The sequence below is a fragment of the Wyeomyia smithii genome, chromosome 2 (genome assembly GCF_029784165.1).
Source record: "Wyeomyia smithii strain HCP4-BCI-WySm-NY-G18 chromosome 2, ASM2978416v1, whole genome shotgun sequence".
In the NCBI taxonomy this organism is placed as follows: Eukaryota; Metazoa; Arthropoda; class Insecta; order Diptera; family Culicidae; genus Wyeomyia; species Wyeomyia smithii.
The window spans coordinates 210,230,487-210,257,203 of NC_073695.1; the positions used below are offsets into that span (position 1 = coordinate 210,230,487).

A 26,717-nucleotide genomic window follows, 5' to 3' on the forward strand; every position below is an offset into this window, starting at 1 on the left:
GTGCAAGGCCACCGTGGAAATTAAACAATGCTTTACTGACGACACAAAATATGCATGAGCTTTCATTGAAATGGTCCTATTGGAAACGATCCCGTCAAAATTACGCATCTTGGGTAGACTGGTGGGTAGATTTTGCGAAGAGAAAAATAGTCTCTTTCTTCAAATGGAAACGAAATCAAAGATACCAAATATACAACGACACTATGAGCTTTTATTACTCATGTCTTCGAAGAACATATACAAATCACCAATTAGTCGACTGTACCCCAGAAATTAATCGGATCAAAGCTGTTATGCTAAGGAAAGAAGCAGAGTTTAGGAACAGTTTCATACAAAGAACCCATCGGCACATGGCGAATGAGAACATATCTATCTATCAACTTTACGATCAGAGAAAACGACAGGGTGCATCTAGAATTAACAACATAAGTGTCGGTGACCAACAATTAAATGAACAACATGCTGTTGAACAGCACGTCTACAACCACTATCGTACACATTTTGTTACCAGTCAGGGAAATTTCCAACCTTTGAGAACAGTGCCTGGTAACATGCAAGACAACAGTTATCTGTTGGAGCCAATAACAGAAGAGGAACTGCACACGGCAATCAAAACAGCAGCAGCAAAAAAAGCACCAGGGAAAGACGGATTGACTAGAGAATTCTTCCTGCGTGGGTGGGAGTTTTTAAAAACAGAGCTTAGAGAAATTTTCAATGAGATGATAAATGGCAGAATCCGCGATGAACAACTACAGGGAATAATTGTTCTTGTAAAGAAAAAAGCAAGTGACAACACCATCAACTCATATCGACCAATTTCCTTACTAAATTCAGATTATAAAATACTAAGTCGTATTCTCAAAGAACGCCTAACAAAAATTACACCTTGTCTTCTATCAAATAATCAAAAATGTAGTAATGGTAGTAGAAATATTTTCGAAGCTACTTGTCTGATACGGGATGAAATAGGAGAAAGTAGAAGAATGGGCCAATGTGGTTTAATAATAGCCTGTGACCTGAGTAACGCTTTCGATCGTGTAAGTCATGACTTTCTGTTCCAAACTTTGCGAAGAATGGGAATTAATGGAGCATTTGTAAATTTTCTAACAATAACGATGAGAAACGCAAAATCACAATTATCACTGAACGGTAAACTTTCAGAATTCTTCGATGTACAGCGCTCTGTGAGACAAGGAGATCCCTTAAGTATGACTCTTTTTGCCTTGTATATACAGCCGCTCATTGACCATTTGGTAGCCATTTGCAATGGAGACGGAGAAGCAGTTACAGTCTATGCAGATGATGTGTCCATAGTATTAAAAGATCCATCTAAAACACAAAGAGTTATAAATGCATTCAGAGAGTTTGAACTGGAGTCAGGTGCAAAACTGAATATGAGAAAAACTATTGCAATGAAACTGGGAGCACAATTTGAGACACCTGAAGAGTTAGCAGTTAGTGATCAGATTAATATCCTCGGAGTCACATACAAAAGAACCTTGCAAGAAACCATACAGCATAACTGGGACAATCTATGGAGGCACATTAACGCTCTCCTATGGATGAATCGCTCAAGAAAAATTGATGTCAAACAACGGGTATGGCTGATAAACACATTTATATGTTCAAAACTGTGGTACATGTCATCTATTTTCCCACTTCCTGAATCCGTTGGGAAGCGAATTAAGCAGCAGATTTCACTTTTTATATGGCATGGAATACAACATCGAGTTAAGTATGAACAAATTATTAAAAACAAACGGAATGGCGGCTTGGGACTACATTGTCCGATTATAAAAAGCAAATCGCTACTGCTAAACCGATTTTTGCAAACCAAAAGACAGCTTCCATACCAGGAAGGATACCTTCGCATTGTCAATAACAGAAGGGAAACCGCCAGCTTAATACGAGACTTACCGCACATCAAAGACATACTGAAGCTATATTCGCGAATGCCAACACAAATCATGACAAACCCGACAGCAAATGCAGTTTACAACGATCTCCTTAATCGTCTGCCTGATAATAGAATTGAAAATATCATCGATCGAGATTGGAGGAGAGTTTGGAGAAATATAAGTCACAAGGAATTGTCTTCAGAAGAAAAAACAGCGTATTATTTGATTTGTAATGAGAAGATGGGACACAACGCATTATTATTCACTGAAAATCGCCGTGCTAATCCAAATTGTAGGGTGTGCGCCACCGAAGAAACAATTTTTCACAAATTTGCAGCGTGTGCAGAGGTAGAAATTCTATGGCAACATGTTAAACGTCAAATAACAACTCTGCGAGGAAGAACTACAGCATTTGTCACTCTACAATACCCTGGACTACAAGGCACACGGAGAACAGCAATGGGCAATATTTTGAAACTATTCATAAGATACATCATGTACATTAGAGATACAATTCCTGAAAATTTAAATTTGATAAGTTTAAATAATTATTTGACTATACACATATAAATTAGAAATTGGACAATAAAGCAAAGTGGTTTTATAAAAAAAATATATGTTGAGTTATTCAAGCGTAAATCTCATTTTTTAAACTACTCCGCGCAAATTCTCAACTTCACTTGAAATTTGTCAGTTATTTTTGTAAGAAAAGTACTACTAGTACACAAACATTTTGAAGTTATATTCAAAAACAAATAAAATAGAAGCTGTTCTATGTGAATCAGCAGATATTCTCTGAGTTATATGTTTCTCAAGAAAATCAGAATTTTTCAGACTCATCGAACAATAATATTTGGACTGTTTATTTTACGGTGCTATAAATGGAAAAAAATGCAAGTACTTCTGATGTGACCAAGTATAGGTTGTAACTCTAGCTGTGTGTTACTTACGCCCAAACTTGAAGTTTTTCAAATACCTTTGAAATTTGAAGTTATTGTCAAAAATCCGCCTTTGGACCGTGGTTCACATGTTTATTTTCAACTCTGTCATTTTCCATCAATTCTTTATATATAGATCGTTTTGGAAAGGGAACATCCATAAATGACGTAGTTCTCTTGATCCCTCCCCATCGTAGCAGTTTTCTTAGTTTCAGATATGCTACGTAGCTACTCCCCCCTCTTCCCCCCGTCACATTTCGTCAAAAATCTGCGTCATTTATAAACGTTCCCAAAGGCGAAAAATAGGGCTTTCAAAATGTACAGATAAATCTATAGATTTCACTTAGGTGTACGTGTGATGATTAGTTTCACACTAGGAGAAAGGCAAAAAATTAAAATATACTATGTTTTTTTTAATTTCAGAACCAATTTTCACTCATTTTTATGAAAATGTACTTTAAATGCTTTATAATTTGTTTCAATCTACACTAGGTGGCATCTGAAGTTGTTGCATTTTACTCCATTGGTAGTATCGTGGAATAAACAGCCCAACTATTATTGTTCGATGAACGTCGAAAATTCTGATTTTCCTAAAAAACATGTTACACGGCGAATTATCAGCCGATTTACAAAAAAAGCTTCTATTTTATATCGTAATTGAATGTAGTTTCAAAGTATTTGTGTACTTGTAGTACTTTTCTTACAAAAATAACTGAAAATTTTCAAGTGAAGTTGAAAATTTACGTGGAGAAGTTCAAAAAATTAGATTTACGCTCGAATAAATAAAACATATTTTAATGAAGTTAGTACAAACCTGGATATATTTTGAAAACTCCATTTTTCCCCTTTACAAAACGGCTAAAACATTCAAAAGCGGTTAAAAAACAAACGAATCAAAAATAATTTTCATGCGCTGAGGACAAAATACCGGCATTTTGACCATAAATTCAAATTTTAGAGGTGTTTGGAAAATTTCTAGTATGAGCGAAAGTTGCACTCGACTAACTCACAACCTTCACTGTGTTACTTCGAAAGTCTTGCATTTTTATTTTCATTTGGAGCACCGTACTATCCTCTCGGTAATTAGACGCTTTGCTGTCAGAATACTTTTTAATGAAAAAAAAAAAGTTGTTCGAATGCCCGCGATGGATGATTTTCCGGAGGGTCCCAAATGAAAGGTAAAAAGCTATATTTTCAAAGGGTGAAGATTTTGGCGATGCCCATTTTTTTTAAATAAAGTTGTTCTACGATACACGCCGTGTTATTTTCGAAAAAAATTAAAAATTTTTGTTTCTTATTCCTAATCTAATCTAAGCTAGCTAAACATTAATAGGTCTAATCAAATCGCTAGGGAAACAAATTAAAGAACAAATCTCAAAGCACAAAGGTTTAAACCTGAATATAAAAACACAAAAGTAAAACTTTAATAAAAAAAAAATTGGACGTCAAAAGTCATGAATTAAATTGTCAATACGTCAGGAAGTAATTAATCTAAATTCAAATTTCTAAAGTGATATGTCAAGAGTTGGAAATTGAAAGTCTTATCCCTGAAGTCAAAAGATTGAGTTAAAAATCGAAAATCAGGATTTTAAGGTCAACCCTGAATTCAGAAGCAAAAATTAAAAATTGGATTAACTATCGAAAATAAATAGGCAAAAGTAAAATATTATCATTATATTAAACAGGAGTGAAAAACTCAAAGTAAAAACTATAAATTCAAAAAGAAAAACTCAAAACTCTGAATTCATAAGTCGAAAGTCTAGAGTCTAAAGTTTAAAATCTGAAGTCTAAAGTGTACATTCTTAAGTCTAAAGTTTGAAGTACAATTTCTGAAGTCTAAAGTCTAAAGTCTAAAGTTTAAATTCTAAAGTTTAAGTTATACTGTCTAAAGTGTAAAGTCTAGAGTCTAGAGTTTAAAGTTTCAAGTCCAATGTCTCAAGTCTAAAGGCTAGAGGCTTAAGTCTAAAGTCTACAGTCTAAAATCTTAAGTTTCAAGTCTCGAGTCTAAAGTCTAAAATCTGAAGTCTAAAGTCTAGAGTCTTAAGTCTTAAGTCTCAAGTTTAAAGTCTAAGGTCTAAAGTGTGAATTCTAAAGTGTGAAGTCTAAAGTCTATAGTCTGAGTTTAAAGTCTAAAGTTTAATATCTAAAGTCTAGAGTCTTAAGTTTTAAATCTTAAGTCTAAAGTCTAAAGTCTAGAGTCTAAAATCTCAAATCTGAAGTCTAAAACCTGAAGTCTTAAGTCTTAAATCTAAAGTTTAAAGTGTGAGTCTAAAATCAAGAGTATAAAATCTGAAGTGTAATGTCTAAAGTCTAAAGTCTAAAGTCTAAAGTTTAAAGTCTTAAGTCTAAGATCTAAGATCTAAAGTCTAAAATCTCAAGTCTACATCTCACGTCTAACAGTCTATAGTTTAAATTCTAAAGCTTAAATTTCTAAAGTTTAAATTCTAAAATCTAAAGTGTAAAATCTAAAGTCTAAAATCTAGAGACTTAAGTCTAAAGTCTAGAGGCTTAAGTCTAAAGTCTACAGTCTAAAATCTTAATTTTAAAGTCTTGAGTCTAAAGTTTAAAGTCTGAAGTCTAAGGTCTCAATTCTAAAGACTAAAGTTTTAAGTCTAAAGGCTAAAGTCTAAAGCCTTAAGTTTAATGTCTAACGTTTGAAGTCTTAAGTCTAAAGTGTGAAGTCTTAAGTCTAATGTCTAAAGTCTTAAGTCTAAAATCTAAAGTCTAAGGTCGAAAATCTAAAGTCTCAAGTCTAAAGCCTTAAGTTCAAGTCTCAAGTCCAAAGTCTAAAGCCTTAGGTCTAAAGTTTGAATTCTAAAGCTTAAATTTTAAAGTTTGAATTCTAAAGTCTAAAGTGTAAAGTCTAGAGTCCAGAGTTTGAAGTTTAAAGTCTAAAGTCTAAAGTCTGGAGGCCTAAGTCTAAAGTCTGCAGTCTAAAATCTTAAGTTTAAGGTCTCGAGTCTAAAGTTTAAAGTTTAAAGTCTGAATTCTAAGGTCTCAATTCTAAAGTCTAAAGTCTTAATATTTGAGGTTTTAGTCATCGTATAATTTTATTTCCTTCCAAGGAAATCTAAAGTCTTAAGTCTAAAGGCTAGAGTCTTAAGTCTTAAGTTTAAAGTGTGAATTCTAAAATGTGAAGTCTAAAGTCTTAAGTCTAAAGTCCAAAGTAAAAAGTCTAAAGTCTAAAGTCTAAAGTCCAAAATCTAAAGTTTAAAATCCAAAGCCTAAAGTCTAAAGTCTCAAGTCTTAAATCTTTAGTCCAAAGTCACTAGTCCAAAATCTAAAGTCTAAAGTCTAGAGTCTTAAGTTTTAAATCTTAAGTTTGAAGTCTAAAGTCTAGAGTTTAAAATCTAAAGTCTGAAGTCCAAAATCTAAAGTCTGAAGTCGAAAATCTAAAGTCTAAAGTGTACAGTCTGAAGTCTCAAATCTAGAGTATAAAATCTGAAGTGTAATGTCTAAAGTCTAAAGTTCAAAGTCTTAAATCTAAGGTCTAAAATCTAAAATCTTGTGTATAAAGTCTCGAGTCTAAAGTTAAAAGTTTAAAGTCTGAAGTCTAAGGTCTCAATTCTAAAGTCTAAAGTTTTAAGTCTAAAGGCTAAAGTCTAATGTCTAAAGTCTAAAGTCTGAAGTCTGAAGTCTTAAGTCTAAAGTCTAAAGTCTTGAGTATAATATCTAAAATCTGAAGTCTAAAATTTAAAATCTAAAGTCTACAGTCTGAAGTCTAAAATCTAGAGTCTGAAATCTAAAGTCTAATGTCTACAGTCTAAAGTCTAAAGTTTAAAGTCTTAAGTCTAATGTCTAAAATCTAAAGTCCAAAGACTAAAGTCTGAAGTCTGAAGTCTTAAGTCTAAAGTCTAAAGTTTAATGTCTAAAGTCTAAAGTCTTAAGTCTAAAGTCTGAAGTCTAAAGGCTAAAGTCTAATGTCTAAAGTCTAAAGTCTAAAGTTTACGACTTTCAACCAGTGAGAAAATTTATTATTGCTCAAAATCAAAAAGCAAAAGTCAAAAACCAATTTAAAAAATTTAAAATCGCAAGCCCAAACTTCTAAACCGAAACCTAAAAATATTTTCAAATGGTTTCTATAGACCGGATGCCTTCGGAGACTCAAATGAAGTTTTTCCGTGAGCAAACATAGAAGCGACGAACTCGACGAACGCATGGTTTTTTGACGCGCTTCTATCTCTAGTTGAGGTACCAGAAATTCACAGAAACGGTTAAACAGCTACGACAACATGTATCAATCCCTCGACAATTGTGTGTACAGAAGCGCAGTAAATACATATGGGTCATTCCATACGAAGTGTCCATGGAAAAGAATAAACTTGGACACGACCATCACGGATTTGGCTCAAAGCTGGGGAAATTATTGGAATACCCCCCGCTCTGTGGGACCCCCCTCTTTGTAACAAAGTCAGGCAATTTTTGTTCAAAATTCCGTTTTTCTTTTTCTTACAATTCATAGATGTAGGACGTCCACAAAATACTGATAGATTATTTTTAAAGGAAATAAACCAAGGAATCCAAAAAATATATAAATTTTGACTGGAAGTGTTGCCAGATAGATTATTTTTGTATTTGAAAACTAAATATACATTTTTCGGCAAATGCAGCCATTTTCATTTTAAATTTGATATATTCATCGTGTTCCTTGGAAAATTTCACGTGAGAAACAACTATCATTCCGAGGTAATATGAGCCAATCTCGAGATATAACATTTTTACGAAAATAGTTGTAAATTTCGTAATTAATTTATTTTATAGTTTATAGCCGTAAGACACCCGAAAAATAATGATGATTGAATTTTGAAGAAAATAAACCAAGGAATCCAGGAAAAATATTATTTTTGACCGGAAGTGTTGCCAGATAAATTATTTATGTATTTTAAAACTAAATTTGCATTTTTCGGCAAATGTAGCTGAGTTTATTTTAAATTTGAAGGTTTCATCGTGTTTCTCGGAAAATTTTACATAAGAAACACTTATCACCCCGTGGTAATATGAGCCATCTAATTTAAGTATTGTAGTTTTTTGCCATTCTGGATTGGTATGGCAATTGGCGTGAATTTTTTTTTCAGAGTCTTACTTAACTTTTTAGAGTCTTACTTACATAGCGTGGCTGTCATACGAGAACAAAATTTATATTTCCATCTTAAAACACACTTGATTAATGTTTCAACAAAATTTCATCATTTTTACACAATTATTCTGAACCACGTTTGATAATTTTTAAGATTCCAAATTAATAGCTCATTTGAATCACATTGTTGTTATGATGATCACTCGAGTGTACAGAGAATATCTTTTTACGTTGAAATCCACTTTACAAGAGCAAACTTCAATCAAGTCCTGTTGAGAGTGCTCAGCACAATGTGAAAGTTGAGCTTTTTTCTGATTCCGACGAACACAAATAAAATCACTCGCTTGCGGTGAGAAAAGGTTTTACATCAATACAACAGCCCCCGAACTGTTGATACGTGTTGACGAGTGTGGCGATGCAAATTTTCAGTTATGCCAAAGTAAATGAATAAATTATTTTCGGTTTGCTTTGGCGCGTTCATCCTCGGTTGCGAATGTTGCAGTACCTGGAGTGCACTCGGATGATAACTACAAGTTGCTTGCCGGAATAACTGCGCGGTAAGTTAAAAGCGGATAAAATATCGGATTTGATTGTGTTTTATTTATGAGATTGCTTTTTTTTTGCGCAGCGTTTCGGAGTTCACTGCAATTGTGTACATACTTGTGAAAAAATTTTTTGTATGCTGAAAGCATGCCTTTTTTCTTACTTTCTGGGAGTTCATCCCTCTCATGGGAATATAACGAACCACGCACGGTCGTTGTTTTTCGATGGAACACTTTGTTTGCACGCTGGTCGGTTTGGATATTGAATGTCAGATTTTCCATCAATTGTGCAAATAAGCAATATTTGGTTATGGCAGAAAATTAACTTTCGATAAATTGGGTTACGAGTGGCGGTCTGTTGAATGCAGAAAGTGGACATGCGGAAAAATGGACTGTCATACTTCTTGTTGATGTAGAAAAATGATTGTTTGGCGAGAAGCTAGGTAAATCATAGAAAATTTCACTTAAACTAAGATTAGCAGAAAGCGAAAGGAAAACACAATCTGAATAAAAGCATATGTTTTCAAAACCAATTCAAAAAAACCTACGGTGGTGGTCGAAATCATTTGATTTCAGTGGGTAACGTTTAACTTTTTCTATCATGTTATCGCAACATCATGTTCGTGAGCCAACGTACAAAAAACCAGCTTCTTTTCAGTCAATCAGCCAGTTTGTTTTTTTCCGCCCAATCAGGACCATTTGGAAAACAGCTGTTATCTTTCGGAATATCCAACCGCAAAGCCTCACTAGTAGCTGGTTTTATCCGCTCATGTTCAGTGCCATTACGAAGAACCCCGTTGTTTTACAATCAACTTGCCAGATCAGTCAATCTGGCTGCGGGAGACGAAATCGTTTTAGCAACCACGTCGACAGACTAAAAATGGAAATGGTTTTCGTAGAATTGCGAATGGCTGTGGTTCCGTGAACATCAAAGCAGTCTCCACTGACAATGGCGTCCATGGTTGCTGCAGGCGTCGTCGACGTCGCGACGTCGCGGTTGCTGCTTCTGCTAAAAAAAGAACGCTTGAGGCAAATGTTTAAACTTTGATTATACGAGTCGTTTATAAGACTTTCCCAGAAGGGCTTTGAAGATGACTTGCTTACTACTTTTGACATATAAATACGTGTCTTTGGTGGAAGATTTTATTTTCTCACCACAATTACCAAGTTTGTCATCTCACTTCGAGCGTAACGCAATTAACCAAAAACAACTTTAGCAGAATCTTTTGAGAAAACTCCTGCTACCCATTATCAAGTTTACTCAGTGCACTGTTTGGTGTAGATAATCCGTAATTTTATTCCACCACTTCTGTTCTCTTACAGCTTCCGTTTCAGATGAGACTGTGGCATTTCAGCCCAATACTTAAAACCAGCAATTAATTTGACAATTCATTTCAGATGCTGTTTTGAATAGCGACTTACGACTATTATTCCAGTCGTCTATCTGGTTTATATAAAACTTTTGCGGTTCGTTGATAGTAATAAATGTACGGGCTCGCTATCTAAACGAATTTATTCCGCTGAATTCATTCTTATCTCTGCAGGGTAAAACTTGTTACGCTTTCTTTCAGCTCTGCATCGAATCACTAGTTTTCACAGATATTAATGTCGAAAGTGAGTTTGGGTATTAAAGCAGATTATTTCGAAACTTATGCAATCACTAGCGGAACCCAACTTTAAAATTGCGGTTTTGCAGAAGCATGCAGCGGACAACTAGGACCGAAGACACATGTTCTGCCATGTTGAAATTTCAGTGAAAACAGAAAAGAGTTAATGACGTAAGCTTAGTTGAAATACTTTGTAATTTGGTCGATTTAACTAAAATGTTGAATCTTTTCTGTTTGATAGAAATCTTCTTGAGATGAAGGTTCATTCTCCGACGAAAACCATGCGCCTCCATATGTTCACAAATGATGGAGGCGCGTTATATTGTGATTTGTTAATTTGTTTAAACTATATACTGCCCCTGTTTACATAGTTGACGTAAGAGCCAAAATGACCATTGATTTTTCATTGGTTCAGCTTCCTTTCCCTAAGATACATACACTACGAACGAAAAGAAAACTATTTTGTTCTGAAACTTTTGAGAAATTGCCAATTGGTTGCAAAAACTGGCGTCACTCCAAACAAGGTGCAGTTGTCTATGTTAAGTCGTTTTATTCAACTGTCTAATTACTGTCTGTTTGCGTAAATGTGTGAAATGCATAACGCATCAGTTGTGCAATGAGTACATGGACAGAGAGCGGAATCAGAATATGTATCATACACACAAAATCGCGATGTTTTGGTAAACTTCTGCTTCGGGCTAACGATCTGTTTAGGGGCGCTACAAAAACCGATGCTTACTTTCGCGAGCCGGTGCGTGTCAAAAACTAATGCATTCCTAATCACTGTCAGAAAACGAAACAGCCAAGCTTGTTGCAACAGGATTTACTGAAAATAATGAAAACGGATTCGAAAAACATATGGGAAGTGTGCGTTGTGTTGTGTTCCCAAAAAATAAGTGATAAACTTTTTGAGACTAATTAATGGCATATCAATAGTTGTGGTCCCCGTGGCTCTGTGGTTAGCGATGTCGGTCGGCTAGCTCTCCCACACGGTTGTGATATCCGGTTCGATTCCCGATCGAGTCGAGGATCTTTTCGAGCTGAAAATTTCCTCCACTCAACACTGGGGCACGGTGTATCGTTGTACCTATCCTACACATGCAAAATGTGCCAAAAACAATATCGATAACAAATTCTCTCAACAAATCTATTTGATCGAGACCGCTATTAGCCCCAAGGCTAAGCGTGCGATATTGTTTTATATCAATAGTTGTTGTTGTGCTACTTTCTGCGGTTGATAACATGAATTGAAATAAGTTAATACAAAAACATTGCAACGCTTGCGCAGACGTATCGCTCTTTTCTACAACCATTTACCGCATAAAGTCATCCAAGCAGTTCACGCATCTATCACAACCACGAACGGCAAAAAGTGAAAAAATTGGAGCACCGAGATGCGACGATTCACAGGTTGAGCGAAACAAAAACGCACTCTGCACAGGTAAAGACCATTTTACTAGACGTTCACTAGCTCAATCTAAACATATAAAAATGCAGCTCTGTCTGTCTGTCTGTCTGATCCATATAGACTTGGAAACTACTGAACCGATCGGCAAGAAATTTCATATATAGGAATTTTAGGGGCCGAGAAAGGTGACTAAGACAGTTCAAGACCCCTCCCTCTTCTGGAAGGCAGGGGTCCCATACAAATGAAACACAAATTTCTGCACATCTCGAGAACTAACCAAGTAAATGGAATCAAATTTGGTGTGTGAATGTTTTTGGGGTAACAAATACGCCCAAAATGTTTCGACACCCCCCCCCCCTCCTCTTCTGGAAGGTAGGGGTTCTATACAAATGAAACACAAATTTCTGCACATCTGATGCACAAATAATCAAGTAAATGGAGCCAATTCGATATGTTGAGGTTTTTGAGAGCGAAAAAATTTCATGGTGGTTCGACACCCCTCCCTCTTCTGGAAGAGAGGGCTCATACAAATGGAACTCAAATTTCTTCACAACTCAAGAACTAATCAAGTAAATGGAACCAAACTTGGCATGTGGAAGTTTTTGGTTCGACATGCTTCCCACTTACGGATGGGAGGGCTCTTATTCAAATCAAAAACACAAATTTCTATGCTGGTTTGACACTCCTCCGTACTCTGGAAGGGAAGGGAGGTCTCCCATACAAATTAAACAGATATTTCAACCAGGTTTTTCGAAAAACAGCCTAAAATGGTCGGGTCAATGCACAGGAGCTAAAACTCGACTCCAGGCGCCATTTTTAAACTTAAGATGGAAACTTCCGGTTTCTAATTTGGGTGTTTCCGGAACCAGAATGACGCTCAGAGGCCAGAAAATGTCTCCAAATGCCATTTTGAAATCCAAGATAGCGATTTCCGGTTTCTGAAAAACAGCGGAAAGTGACCAAATACCACCTTATGTGGATATTTTCTAAATCGAAATGATGCACTGAAGCCACATATAGATCTCAGACAATATTTTGAATTGTGGGATGGCAACTTCTGGTTTCTAGAAAACAGCCTGTAAATTCAATTTCAGCTGTTTTTTGGCATAAATCTGATTCCGGAAATACCCGTATTGGGTGGTATTCAGTTATTTTGGTTGCTTTCCAAAAACTGAAAGTTGTCATCTTTGAATGCAAAATGGTGTCCAGAATCAATGTTTGGCTTCTGTGCATCATCTCGATTACGGAAAGTTTCATATTGAGTAGTATTCGGTCAGTGTGTGTACGGGAGATGTCACTTATCTTCATAAGCAAACGGAAAAAATGCATGATGAAGGTCGAAAAAAACAGCAGGAAAAAAACCCCAATCCCAACACGCGAAATTTTCTTACACTTTCAGCTCGGCGTAAGATAGGGCGTCGAATATTTTTACTGAGTTTAAGCTCGAACATTTTTGATATTACATAACAAAATCGAAACAATAATTTGTACTTATCTTACTGAATCCATTGAGATTGTTGCATATTCAGCTCTTCTACAGACTGCAGCAACCACTGACACCGAGGACAGTAGTTTCAGCGAAAAAAAACTGATGAAAAAACACTTGAAATGTAAACTGCTAACAAGCTATGCAACGCTGACGATAGCCGTGTTGTCAGAGGCTCCTTTTTGAAAACTCTATATCTCTCCTAGTAAAAAATCAAAATGACATTGTAGAGACATGTAACTACTACATTTTATATGCTACTATTTATTTATTCATTCATGTTAGCCACAATACAATAAGTACAATACGATACCAACAACAAAAACATTCTTATTCGTCAAGTTGTAGTAAAAAACACAGAAAATCTACGGCGGATTGTATCACGTGATAAATTAAAATCAAAACCAGAAGATACCTTGTTGAAAACTCGCTGTATACCGCTGTTGAAAGGGTATCCTCAGCTTGGAGTTGTTCCGCAGTGCCCTGGGTTGTACGTTCAGATTAATTGCACCCAAAATAGCAGGACAATCGGTTCTACCCTGCAACGTATCAGCAGCGAACATAGCTCTTGCGATGTTTCTTCGCGTCTGGAGAGTCTCCAAATGGATCAGTCGACATCGACTCTCATAACTCGGCAGACGGAACCGGTTTCGCCAAGGTAAACGACGAAGAGCAAAGCGTAAGAAGCGGCGTTGAACCGATTCAATTCTTACCACTCCGTTTTGGTAATGTGGGTGCCAGACAACGGAACAGTATTCGAGCGTGGAACGTACTAATGAACGGTATAATGCCTTAAGGCAATACACGCTGAAATGCCTTGTGATGCGGAAACTAAATCTTAAAGTTCTGAATGCCTTATCCACAATGTAAGAAACATGCCGATAGTTGGCTATCCAATACAACGCCTAGATCCTTCACATGGACGACACGTTGGATTTTGGTATCGCCGAGCTTGTAATCAAAAATAACAGGTTGACGAATACGGCTGAAGGAAATTACCGAGCATTTCTCAGGATTGACAATCATGCAGTTTAGATTGCACCAATTCATGAAGGTGTAAACTCGCGCTGGAGGCAAGAGGCATCCGCTATCGAACGGATCTTCAGGTATAAGATCGTCAGCGAAGGATAAACGGAGTCCTTTAAGTACACAGTTTACATCATTGAAGTATAATAGGAAGAATAACGGTCCCAAATGGCTGCCTTGCGGGATTCCAGACGAGGCCGAAAAAGGCTCTGCTTGAAGATCGTCGATAGTCACGATCAGTTTACGACCAACAAGGTAGGAATGGCACCAACGCAACATACTGCCGCTAAGACCGAGTCTTTCGAGCTTAGCAATCGTAATGACATGATTGATTTTTTTGAAAGCCGCAGATAAATCGTTATATATGACGTCCGTTTGAGCGCGATGCCTCAGGCTTTCCGCAACATATGACGTCAAGCACAGTACATTTGTATTGGTAGATCTACCTGAGACGAACCCGTGTTGATCATCGCTCAGGTATTGTTTGCAGTGAGACAGCAACGGAGCCATGATCACAAGCTCAAACAACTTGGATATTGCGCATAACGATGAAATTCCTCGATAGTTATTGACATCCTTCCGATCTCCTTTTTTGCGAACGGGGAACATCAATGCAGTTTTCCATGCTGACGGAAAAACCCCACTGGAAAGGGACAAACCAAACACAAGACCGAGTCTTCGAGCTTAGCAATCGTAATGGCATGATTGATTTTATCGAAAGCCGCAGATAAATCGGTATATATGACGTCCGTTTGAGCGCGATCCCCCAGGCTTTCTGCAACATATGACGTCAAGCACAGTAGATTTGTATTGGTAGATCTACCTGGAACGAACCCGTGTTGATCATCGCTCAGGTATTGTTTGCAGTGAGACAGCAACGGAGCCATGACCACAAGCTCAAACAACTTGGATATTGCGCATAACGATGAAATTCCTCGATAGTTATTGACATCCTTCCGATCTCCTTTTTGTGAACGGGGAACATAAATGCAGTTTTCCATGCAGACGGAAAAACCCCACTGGAAAGGGACAAACCAAACACGAACTGAAGAGAGATTAGCAGGTTCTCAATGTGCTTTTTCAAAAACGCGGAAGGAATTCCATCCGGGCCGGATTTTGTCGATGATTTTAATATAGAGGCGGCACTAGAGATCATTGTTTCATCTATGGTAAATCCACTCAGAGTATTCCCAACCGTTAGTGGAACGTTGCTAGCAGCCAGGGTAACTTGCTCAGGCGGGATTACTTCGTCGCAAAAAGTTAGTGCGAATTTCTCCGCAAAGAGTTGGCAGATGTTTTTCGGCTCAGAGGCGACGCTACCATTTAGAGTCATGGTTGAAGGAAGACTCGATTCCTTACGTTGGGCGTTGACGTACCTCCAGAATGTTTTTGGTTTAGCCTTAAGGTTTAGCTGCATATTTTGCAGGTGTCTTCTGAAACAGTTCTGACTGGTCCTTTTGAATACTGTATTCAGCCTTTTATATTGGTCGCGCAACACAAGTGAACCAAACCTGGAATATTTTCTAAGCGCAGCTCTTTTTTGGTCCTCAGCGTGCGCAGCTCACGAGTCATCCAAGGCTTACTGTTTGGCGAATGAACTGTTTTGGGAACGTGCCGGTCAATTGCGTGCAATAATAGGGTAAATATGTATAAAACGCCCCCCCGGGGCATAACGCCCCAGTCCATTTATTCGGAAACACACAAAAAATATGATATGAGACTATTGGGAATCCGTTGCGGGTCATAGGACCAACCTTCTGTGCAAGTTTGATAATTGTCACTAGCAGCGAAAAATAAACAAAAACCAATTTTGATTTGAGCTGCTTCAGATCTAATATCTTGCAGCGTTTCCGTAACGTTTTTACACTAATGCATAAAGTTTATAACCTGGTTCTTGTCCTTATATATCTCAAATGAACCTCTAAGCAGCTGTATCTAGTGAAGAAACGATAAAAAGTATTCAATGTTGTCTACTACACTATAGCTCCTGGGCAATATACCCCACCACTAGCCCGGCTGATTTGTTCATTGCTTTAGCGTTTGCTTCTGAGACTTCAAGCGCTGTTTCACTTCGCATGCTGAGCTGGCATATGAAGCTACTGCATGGGGCATATTATACTGCATCTGGGGCGTTTTGCCCCGGTAGATTGGAAAGCTGCAATTTAGTCATATTTTTTAATAAAATTATGGCGTTTTTGTGTAAGGGTAACTGCAAAACAAAATGATAGCAGTGCATTACCAACTAAATAGTGTATTCAACTGCATGAAAGATTTGTTGTTTGTGATAAACATAGCTACAATATTGACGATGTTCCTTAGGGGGGGGCGTATTATACCTGTTTACCCTACGTGCGAAAGAGTTAACGCAGCGTTGTCAGCATCCTGTTCGCCGAGAACAGCAAGCCAGTCGATAGTAGCAAAAAATTCAGAAATGCTTCGATGGTCAGCTTTCCGAAAGTCGTATGAAGCAGGTAAAATGGGTTTCGTTTGAGTTAACCACTGATTCTTGAGGACTAAAATCAAAGGAGGGTGGTGCCTAACTTGCTTGACCAAAGGTGATGGAGCAAGCGAAACAACAGGGGCAATGTCTTGTGCGCTGACGAAACATAAATCCAGACAGCGATTGTTTTCGTTGGTCACGTGGTTGATTTGTCGTAACGTGGCAGAACTATAACAGTCCAGAAGCCGTATTGCTCCGATGTGCAAAGTGGAATGATCTGGATCTCGATGAAAAAAACCGTTACTCGATGGTTGTCATGTAATACTAGGTAGATTAAAGTCCCCGATAACAACAAGCTCGTCTGTTGCGACGCCCATATCAACTATTGACATGACGGACCGGGATTGAACCTCGAGCAGTGTATATAGCACACAGAAAAACTTTGCGGTTCGCGAGCTCAATGCACACCCACACCTCCCCGGTACTCTTCCACAGATCATCTACTATTTCTTTAGCTTTCAGTCTCTTGTTGACCGCGACAAGTAAACCACCGCCAGATAGTTTCCGACTATTTGCGGGCCCACGGTCGCAACGAAAAACTTTGAATGCGGGACCGAACACCTGATGAGATAATGTTCGTGAGTCGAACCAAGTCTCAGTCAACACGATAACATCGTAACAGTCGTCGGATGCAGCCAGGAGGTAATCATTCACATCACAATTCATGCCTCCAGCGTTTTGGTAGTAGATGCTCACATCGTTGTCCACGAGACGGTCCGCAATGCATGGGTTTAATTGCAAGTCAGCAGGACTACTACGTGGGAACTCGCCTGCAGTTACAGATTGGAAGACTCCACTACCACAACCAACCACAGGACCGGGACGACTGTGAAGAGCGCAGGCTGCGATTAGCTCAACTGGGTTGGAAGGGCCGGGAGCTTCCATAGTACTTTCTACAGTGCGGCCCGATTGCAGAGATGAGTGAAGAGGGGATCCGTTGTTATCCGAACACGCTGGTTGTTCGTCGTAGTAGCTTGTTGACGGAACAGGGTTAACATTGGAGAATCGGTTGCAATCAGAACTAACTGATTGTTCATTGCAGCAGCTTGTAGATGGAGATTGGCTGAAACTGTTCGTCATTCATCACCGGAAGAAAGTTTTGTATTACACATATACTTGCCTGAGACTGCAGGCTGGGAAACTCCTTCAAAACCTCCGATAACAGGGGCAGGACAACTATGATGGCAGCGAGCTAATAAAGATGCGTGGCGAATTGCGTGCATCCTGGCAGACCGGTAGTTCCAGAACATCTATGCTCGACGAGCCTAGGGTTGGTAGAGTTGCCGTTTCCGGATGATCCACTGGTGACAAACTAACAACTCTCGGCAGGTTTTTTGCACGGTTGTCCTCGAATTCACGAAACCGAATGAGTCGCAAGACAATGCTTTTTCTTTATATCGTCCGCTTATGCCAATCTTGAATGACACATAGTTAAGCGTATTCAAATCCTTCCCATTAGAAACCATCTTGACCACTTTAAGTCTGACGTTGGCTGCCAATTCCAGACACTCCATAACAAACGACGCAACTTGTTTCTCAGTAGTGTTCGGATGGAAGGCAGATAAATAAACCCAGGTTAGGTCATCTTCATAGCGAGGATCAAGGGATGGGATCAACAACTACGTTGATATAATTCCCGTCGGAGTCACGGAGACGTTTAGCTGATTGTGCCGCGCGGTTGGTACGGTGGATAGCAGGCCAGGGGTTTGGCGAAGAGAAAGGTGTAGGAGTGACGGGAATTCCGTCAACTTTGGCAGTTAGAGTTTTCATGGTACTGTTTAGCTTTTCGATTTTCCCCTGAATAGATTGCACCGCTGCAGGTAGAGCAGAAATTTTTTCATCGAATCCGGTCATCAAGCCACGAAAGAGCGCGTTTGAAAACAGCAGCGCGCAGCCATCGCATAGCCAAACCAGGTTTTTGCGATACTGCCCAAGATGCTGTCGAAGAGGTACGTCAACATTAACGCAGATTGCATGAAACGAGCACCACAGTAACCGCGACAGACGACGGCGTTCGCATCGGATACCTTCTTTTTGCATCGCTTGCAAGTCATGTTATGCCTTTAGAAAAACTTTTCCGCACTTTAAGGTGGATTAACAACCTCCTCGCAGCAGTCTCTTTCAACAATTTACACAACGTAAAAAAACTGTTTGAGCCCTTTTATTTCTCCCACGATTTTAGGCCAGAATTTTTTATTCTGCGCCCACAGTTGTATAGCAACGAACAAACACAAGCTGCGACGGTGCGGCTTGGCCCGTACCTAACGAAACAATAGCGCTCGTCTGTTTATATACGGTAGCGTTACAACCTTACTTTACTTGGCCGTTTCTCGCACTATTTGAATTGAATTTCGTGAGAACTTCACAGTGAGCACTATTCAATGCACTATATCTTTTCGCTGAAACGATTGTACTTTGGAATATTCGCAAAATACCACTAGAAAAACGTTTGAAAAATCTAAGCACACACGATACTGATATCACGAGATACAGTGGGCCCGAGAACTAATGAGACAAAACGTAGCGTATGTGTAAGTTTATGGTTCCTAGGTTATGCTTCTTTATACTTAAAGAATAAAGGCAAGTTAAAGTTAAAACCAATCGTAAAAAAGTATCCCGAGGAGCTTCATTGTATTCCACTTTTCTTCCTATTTGGAATATCCTTGAGACTATGGAAGTTGTTACCGTTGCTCAAGTTTACTCTTTCAATCATAATTCACGTTTTGAATGATACCTCTGCAACCAGGAAATGTATCGTGCATCCTATATTTTCATGTACAACACGTAATATATGCGTAAAACAGCAATAAATGATGTTTAAAGGGTTTGCAAAAGTAAAATGAATATAAACATAATTAAATAAATAAAAAAAAATAAAACCGTTCTTTTAACCCGGCGTTTAAGTCACTTTTTCGTCGCCTAGAAACTGTTTAAATATGCTTTACAGGCTGTACAAAACTTTTATTCTTTTGTCCAGAGTTTGACGTTTGAGACATTTATGCAATTACGTTTGTAACACTCATCATCTGTGCACCACCATCTTGGAGCCGCCAATCCGCATTTTTGCAGAAAAACTTGCGAATTCGCAACAATTTTTTACAAATTTTTGCGGTATCGGTTCAGTAGTTATAGAATCTGACATAATTTATCTAGGTATCTAAAGTTGTTTATATGTAACAGACAAAGAGACACATGCTTCTAAGTTGGTGAAAAAAGCACTTTAGGTTCGTACAATTTTTCAAAAAGCGATGTACACAGTGTGCGGCAGGAAAAAATGCGGAAACTGATACTTCTTCAAATCCCATTTTCTACTACTTCAAGCAAAAATATAGAAATTTTCGAGTTCAGGTATCTTTATTTGGTTCTTTTAAACGAACGTACGCGATGTGTTCTCCATTTTTATCAATGGCATCCTCCGTGTGCGCGTCATACTGATTACAAAGTCTTCAAATTAGGATGAGATATTTTGCAAGCTTGTGCTACAACATACGCCCGAATCGGATAATCCAACGGGTTACGGTTCTGACCTCACAAATCTTTCGACCAAAACTTTATGTTTTCCATCAGCTATCGTTATGTTTGATTTGACCCGTAATATTGCGTTCCATCCTATTGTAGAACAACGTATTGATCCTAAAAAATTGGCTTTCATTTCCTTGGTTCATGAAATTGGTTTTGGTTTTAAAACCAGCATCAATAAAAACAGGCGAAGCGTTATTTTTAAACCGTTGAACACCACCAAACCAAACATCATGGAACCTGCTAGATGTTCAATTCGGAACTTGAATATCTCTTTCTCCAGATTATCCACAAATATTTTTAATGAAATTTCTTTGCATGTTAAATATCTTAAAACGGATGAGTTCGAAAAGAAGTTCATTGCATATTTTATGATTTTTTTTTTAATTTCTGTCTTAAATCACGTGAGTGTAATTAACATTTACTTGAATGAAGAATATTTGTTACTAATATGTACATTCAAAAAAAAAATACCTCAGCGAATAATTCCGACGGCTAGAATAATAACAGCTTCAAACTTTAATTACATATTATTAAATATGCGATAAGCATTGATGTTTCAAGATCAAAGCTATAATTATCCATAATATTAAAACTCGTAATTTCACGAATCAGAAAATATATTAGAAAATCTGACTTACCACAAACAATGAATATCGTGCTCAGTTGAGCATCGTAAATGAATTTGCATTACAAAAAAAAATAATTGCATTGCACTGCAAATGAATAATTAATAACACACATTTATTTTCAGGTACGGGCCGCATTTTGAAACGGACAACGTAACCAACATCACCGTTCAGAACGGGGATGATTTATTTCTAAGCTGTAGGATTAGTTTGCTGCAGGACAAAACGGTGAGTGCGGGTTGATTTAATCAGAAAAACAAACCGGCTAACGATAATTTCATTAGTTGAATTATATAATAAAATTCAATTGCAATTATCTCGCCACTCCCCCGTGCAGGTGTCCTGGGTTCGGCGGAAGCACGGCGAAACGGATCTGCAGCTGCTGACCGTGGGGAAGCAGACCTATTCGGGTGATCCGCGGTACACGATCGAGTTCCAATACCCGAACAACTGGCGGCTGAAAATTGCTGCCGCTAGCAAGAGTGACGAGGGCGTCTACGAGTGCCAGATATCGACGCATCCGCCCAAAGTGATAATCTACTATCTGCATGTTAATGGTGAGTAGGGAAAACTGATAAGTAAATCGATTCCACTGCAAAGCACTCAATTTAGCATACAGCTCAAGCAACCATCCTCTTCTCAATTTTAATTTAAAATAATTTAGCATTGATCATTCATATTATATCATTTCCGGAATATAAATCTTAGAAGATACGTGTGCCAAGAAAAACGAAGCTTGGCTAATATCAGCCGAAGTGACGCGTTCCACACCACTAACCATGTGAGCTTCTTTCTGGCGTCCCAAAGAAACCGGAAATTGGCATAGTTTGCAAATCATTGATATTCGAGATCTGCCAGAATGACACGGCAGTGAGTGAGATGTTTCTTCCTGAGACTGTGCGCTTTTCTTATCGCATCCAGCCTCAGGCATGGCTTTAAAAAAGTCATCTCCTGGAGCGAAAAGCGACCGGCGAAACATATAGGTTCATTTTCCGGATTCACCACGGTTGGCCGTGCTGCAGCTCACCTAGCGAACCGGATGACTGATAGCATGATGAAGAAGACGGCGCAGAAAAAAATGTTCGTTCTACTCGGTGGCATTTTTCATCATGAACCGTGGCAAGGGTGTATAAAAGCGATGCATTATACCTGGCACCGGTACGTGACTGTGACATATCAGAAGAAAGTTTGCGTCTAAACGGTTGCGATATATCCACACATAGGTGACCTCACGCTTCGCACGGCCAAGCGCGTATTTTTAAAGAGATAGATCTTGAATATTGCCGTACAATAAATGCAATACAATAAAATTAAGTTGTGAAGATTTTCTGCAAATGGAGTTTGAGATTCCAAAAGGAGTCACCTGGTTATTTGTAAACCATTGCAGAACCATGTCATCCCATTCAACCAAAGAACAGAAGCAACTCTGCAGATAATACAGACAAAAATTCCCATTACCTATTTTTTCAACCATGTTAGAATCCTTTCTTTGTTCTCATGCAATAGTAAAGCTGCAACGTACAGGAACCAAATGAGCAAACAATCAGGGCGGGAATTTACGCAACAATGACTTTCGCTGTCGACACCGTTTTCCCCCCGTCGTCAGCCGCCCTGTTCACTCCTGTTGCCCGAGCTGCTCAGCAGCACAAAACAGCACTGAATGACGACAGGACGCTCTGAAGTAATTTTTCGGAAGTGTTCTAGTTTCAGTTAGTACAGTGTGGAGCCAGGATCTGCGGGATTAGCCCATGCTGTGTTTTGTTTTGGTGTTGTGCACTAAAATACTTTTGCACCACGGGAACAATAAAAAACGAGCTGAAAAACCCATCGTCGGCTCACACTAACCGGGTAGCAAGAGTGGCGAACGTACAAGAAATATAAAGTAGATCGCTCAATTAAGACACTATAAGTCTCCTAAACATACAGCTTTTCGAAATGTGTGGAACATGAGACACACTCGTTTTCGGCTGATGCGTTGTGCAGCAGTTGGGCATTGCTGGAGGAAGGCAAAGTTTCGAACTTTTCATTAAGGAATTTAGAAAAAAAAGCACGCAAAACTAAAATGTTATTGGTGAGATGTAGCTACGGCACTGCGCTAGTTTCATATTGCTCAACTTTATGGGAATGTGCATCGTTATTGTTTGCCATCTGCATCGTACCATGCGCTCCATTTTGCTGGCTAGCCTAAATTTACAATTTGCACCATTTGCTATGTAAATTGTTCGGAAAACTGTCACCTCCGTTTAGTCAGAACCCGATGCCGGCAGCAAACTGGACCGACTCGAAGGTGGTCATAACGTTAGCCGTCATGCATGAAATTATCATATGGGAGGCGTTCGGCTTGAGGCAATCAATGGTAGCAGCGCTAGATGGAATTCTGTTACGATCGTGCCGTAAAATACATTGTGATCATGTATCTCGTTATTTTAGACGATAACCAAATCATCGTAAATAGTAAGACTGTAGCGCGTTCTGTCTGTCGAGCAAATTTTCAACCGGTTGAACTGATTCGAGCGTTTGTACTTGACATTTGAAACGATTTGCTAAGATGGCCTTTCCTAATTGCTACCTAATTATTCGATATCAATTATTCTAATGAATCCGTGATCAAATTTTCAATCACCATTGAACAAGAAGTAACTCAAGAGTAGCTTTTTAAAAGGGCGTGAAAAAAATATAATATGTAACTCTTCTTTAATAATGTCATCTTCTAAATAATGCTGAAATTTGTGTAACATTTACAGGAAAGTCAAATTCTATGTATTTTTTCCTTTTTTTTTCATATCAAGTTGTACTTCAAAATATAACGCTCTACTTATGGGGGGTTTTCTATCATATATTTGTTTTCAATCAATTAAATTAATTGTTTTTCAAAAAATTTCAAGTTTTTTATCTTAAATAAATAGATTGCTACATATAAACTAATGCTCAGTCATTCTCAAATTACTATGAATTTGAAAACTAACCGTTGTGTAGTTATCTTGCAAAGTTTTTCATAACTTTAAAACGGCTTGAGGCATAAAAACATTTCCACGACAAAAAATTGTTGAAAAATGCACAGAGTCTGTTTCTGTAGCAATTTTGTTTCAGGGAGTAAAATTTGCTTATTCCTAAATCATAAAACTTTTATCAAATTGAAAAAAAAAAACAAGAATAAGACTTTAGTATTTTACAAAGCATAAAACTGGTCGACAAAAGCTAGAACTGAAAAAAAATTAAAGTGTATAGCTTTTAACCGTTTCTGTGAAGTGTAGGCGCCTTAGCCAACTCGGAAGTGGGTAAAGTTATCAGAAACTTGAATTGAGTTTTTACGTAAGCAAACGTAGAAGCGACGAACCCGGCGAGATATAACTCTGCGGCCTTTTAACGCACTTCTATCTTTGCTAAAGGCACCAAAATTCACAGGAATGGTTAAAAGCTATAATCTTTTATATTTTGTTCAGTGTGAGCTCTAGGGCAAAACCTGTTTTGGCCAGTGTTATTATCTACAACTTTGATGAAGACAGCGTACCAATATAAATCACCATTTTGGCTCTGAAAAAAATAAACTTATCAAAAATAGACACCTGAACCAAGAGAAAATCCCATAGTTTGATTTATACCAACAAACACTTCAAAGTTTCAAAAAAATCGGATTTTTTACAAATTTATTTTCAATGTTTTAACGTAAAACTAGTCTCTAAGGAAGTTTCGCTACAGAGATTTAAAATTGAAATCAAAAAACGGACGAAATTTGTCCAATTTAAAATGCTTATCACTCGGTTTTCAACGGGTTCTCTTCCTTTTTTAACAATCGATTGTAAAATTGGCTACGCATCCGCCCAAACGCAGAAAATTGTTATTTGATCATGCGAACTATTGTACTGTTGAAAATAACAGGGAATGCACTCTTTGGGCTATGTACGAGTCTGTTTTCGGCTCAAACAAATATCATATTAAATAACAATATGCGTGGCTGAAAGTGCGGCACCTCTTGCTATCTGCTTCCGTCCGACATGAACAGAATTTTGTACCTCAGCCGCACAGCTGCAATATGCAACACGCAATAGTGTAATAAACTTTTGCGTAACTGAGAGTGATGTACCTTCTGCTAACTTCTATTGATACATGTCATATTGTTGCGTATGCAAGAGCTCTATCGGTCCGGCTTCCCTGTTGCCAATACGAAATAAGATTCAGTGTTCGTACATTCGTATTAGAGCGACGTCCGGTATGAACCCCGGTAAATTTTCATTCAAATGCCGGATCCCAGAAAATATTTTCTACAAAAAAAAATCAATTTGAAATAACAGACTTGTGTCAGACTTTTGTTTGTTTATGAATGGATCTAATTCACCAATCTTATTCTTTGATTTGTAATCTTATATAAACTAATCCGGTAATAATCATCCCTTTCACTCTTTGTCCATGAATATGATTCCTAGGGCACTAATAGAAAGTATGAGAAATAGTTGATCTTCGAATTTCATTTAGCGGTCTAGTCTAGTCTACACTAACACAGCCAGTACTTGAAAGGATCCTACAAGATGATATCCACCATTTAAAAAAAATGGTTTCCATACTTTTTTCTGGTCAACGGCCAGGCCTACTGTGTAGCGCAATATAATGCAATATAATCTAAGAACGGGGCCAATCTGTACCAACCGATCCGTATTTAAGAAGTAATATACCTAATTCGTTGGTAGTGATAAAGCTAAGAAAGTACACTCCTTTGTTGACCAATCTCCTGGGATGGAACAAAAAATATTTCCTCTTGATGTTCGGGTTTCGAAACCAGTGTTATAGCGCCTTTACTCGCTTTGATCTTCGAATTTCGTTTAACGGTAGGGCTAAAAAGTTTGGTCTCCTCGAAAAAAAGACCCCATGCAAAATTTGAGTTTAATTGGACTTCTGGAAATGGAGCCTCAAATCAGTTTTCTCTTTGACGGTAAAAATTATACTGGTAGTGAATAGTTGACGATATACAGAAATAGATACATTCTTTATCTGATGGCAAATGTCTTACAAATATATATAGAACGTCGAGATTTGGTGTTTTCTTGAAGTTTTTTTTTAATTAAAAAATTTCGCCTGGGCTCAAGTCCCAGATATTTTTCTCGAAAAAAAATTTTTTTTAGAATAATATACCTTGGTTTTAGTTTGCATTTTCATTTTTTATTTCAGCGAATAACTTCTTTTCCTTTAATATGCTCAAGTTGCAATGTATGAACGAAATGTAGCCAACAATGTTGTCTTTCACCAAAAAAAATTTTTAGCCAATTCGTAGATGACCATTTTTTTTAAATCGATGTTTTGTGTATAAATTGCATTTTTTCAGTGTAGAAGTTGTAAGTTACTTATAGAACACTTTTTTGTAGAATTTACCGTTTTTGAATTATATTGATTTACAAAAAATCGGCAAAAAAAGTTTCGCATTTTTCAGAAGACAGTCTAGACTAATTTTGGAAAAAGTAAGTATGCAGAGATGCTTATTTAGATGATGTCTTCACACCCAAAAAGTTTCAACCAATTCGGAGAGGGTGCTGCCAACCGCGAGTTCATTTGGCGCGAAATCCGTCTAAAGTGAAAAACTCTTAGCCACGCAGCAAAAAAAACTTGCCATGCCATGTTGCATGCTGTGGTTGCGACTTCGCATTGTTTCCGGCTGTTTAGTTGACAAATAAATTGTCTTTATCAAGACGAGGAAATATTAAACGAAATTGAAAGTGAAGCTTAACAGCGTCACTATTGCCTGCCAATTTGCAATCGAAAATCGCTTCGAGCGCAGACAGAAACATGGGCTCTAAGCCTCCGCCTTTTTGCAGTGGATTGAGAATACGTCACTTGCGTAATTATATCGTCAATTGATACAGTCAGTTTCTTCTGAAATGAACCGCTCAACACCAGACGAGAAAGAAACCCGTGATCAAACACAGTGACAGCGAAATTTTTTATCGTTATAATAAAATAAAATGAGAATGAAATTACTCTAATCAAAATGACTGGACAAAATGTTCAGTTTCTTTTTTATGATTCGATAACTATCGAGTTGATTGTACAGGTGCCGCTCTTTTTCAAATTATATCATTCTTTTAATTTCGTGGTGGG

At 37.9% G+C, this 26,717-nt stretch overlaps 1 protein-coding gene across 2 annotated transcripts in view; it reads left to right on the top strand.

Moving 5' to 3' along the window:
• Window positions 1-26,717, top strand: part of LOC129724286 (uncharacterized) — a 373,573-nt gene that overhangs the window by 277,156 nt on the left and 69,700 nt on the right. For both annotated transcript variants that reach the window (XM_055679027.1, XM_055679028.1), the window contains 2 exons: window positions 20,756-20,858; window positions 20,968-21,187. In XM_055679027.1, coding sequence (XP_055535002.1) covers window positions 20,756-20,858; window positions 20,968-21,187 — 323 coding nt within the window. The remainder of the gene's footprint in view (window positions 1-20,755; window positions 20,859-20,967; window positions 21,188-26,717) is intronic.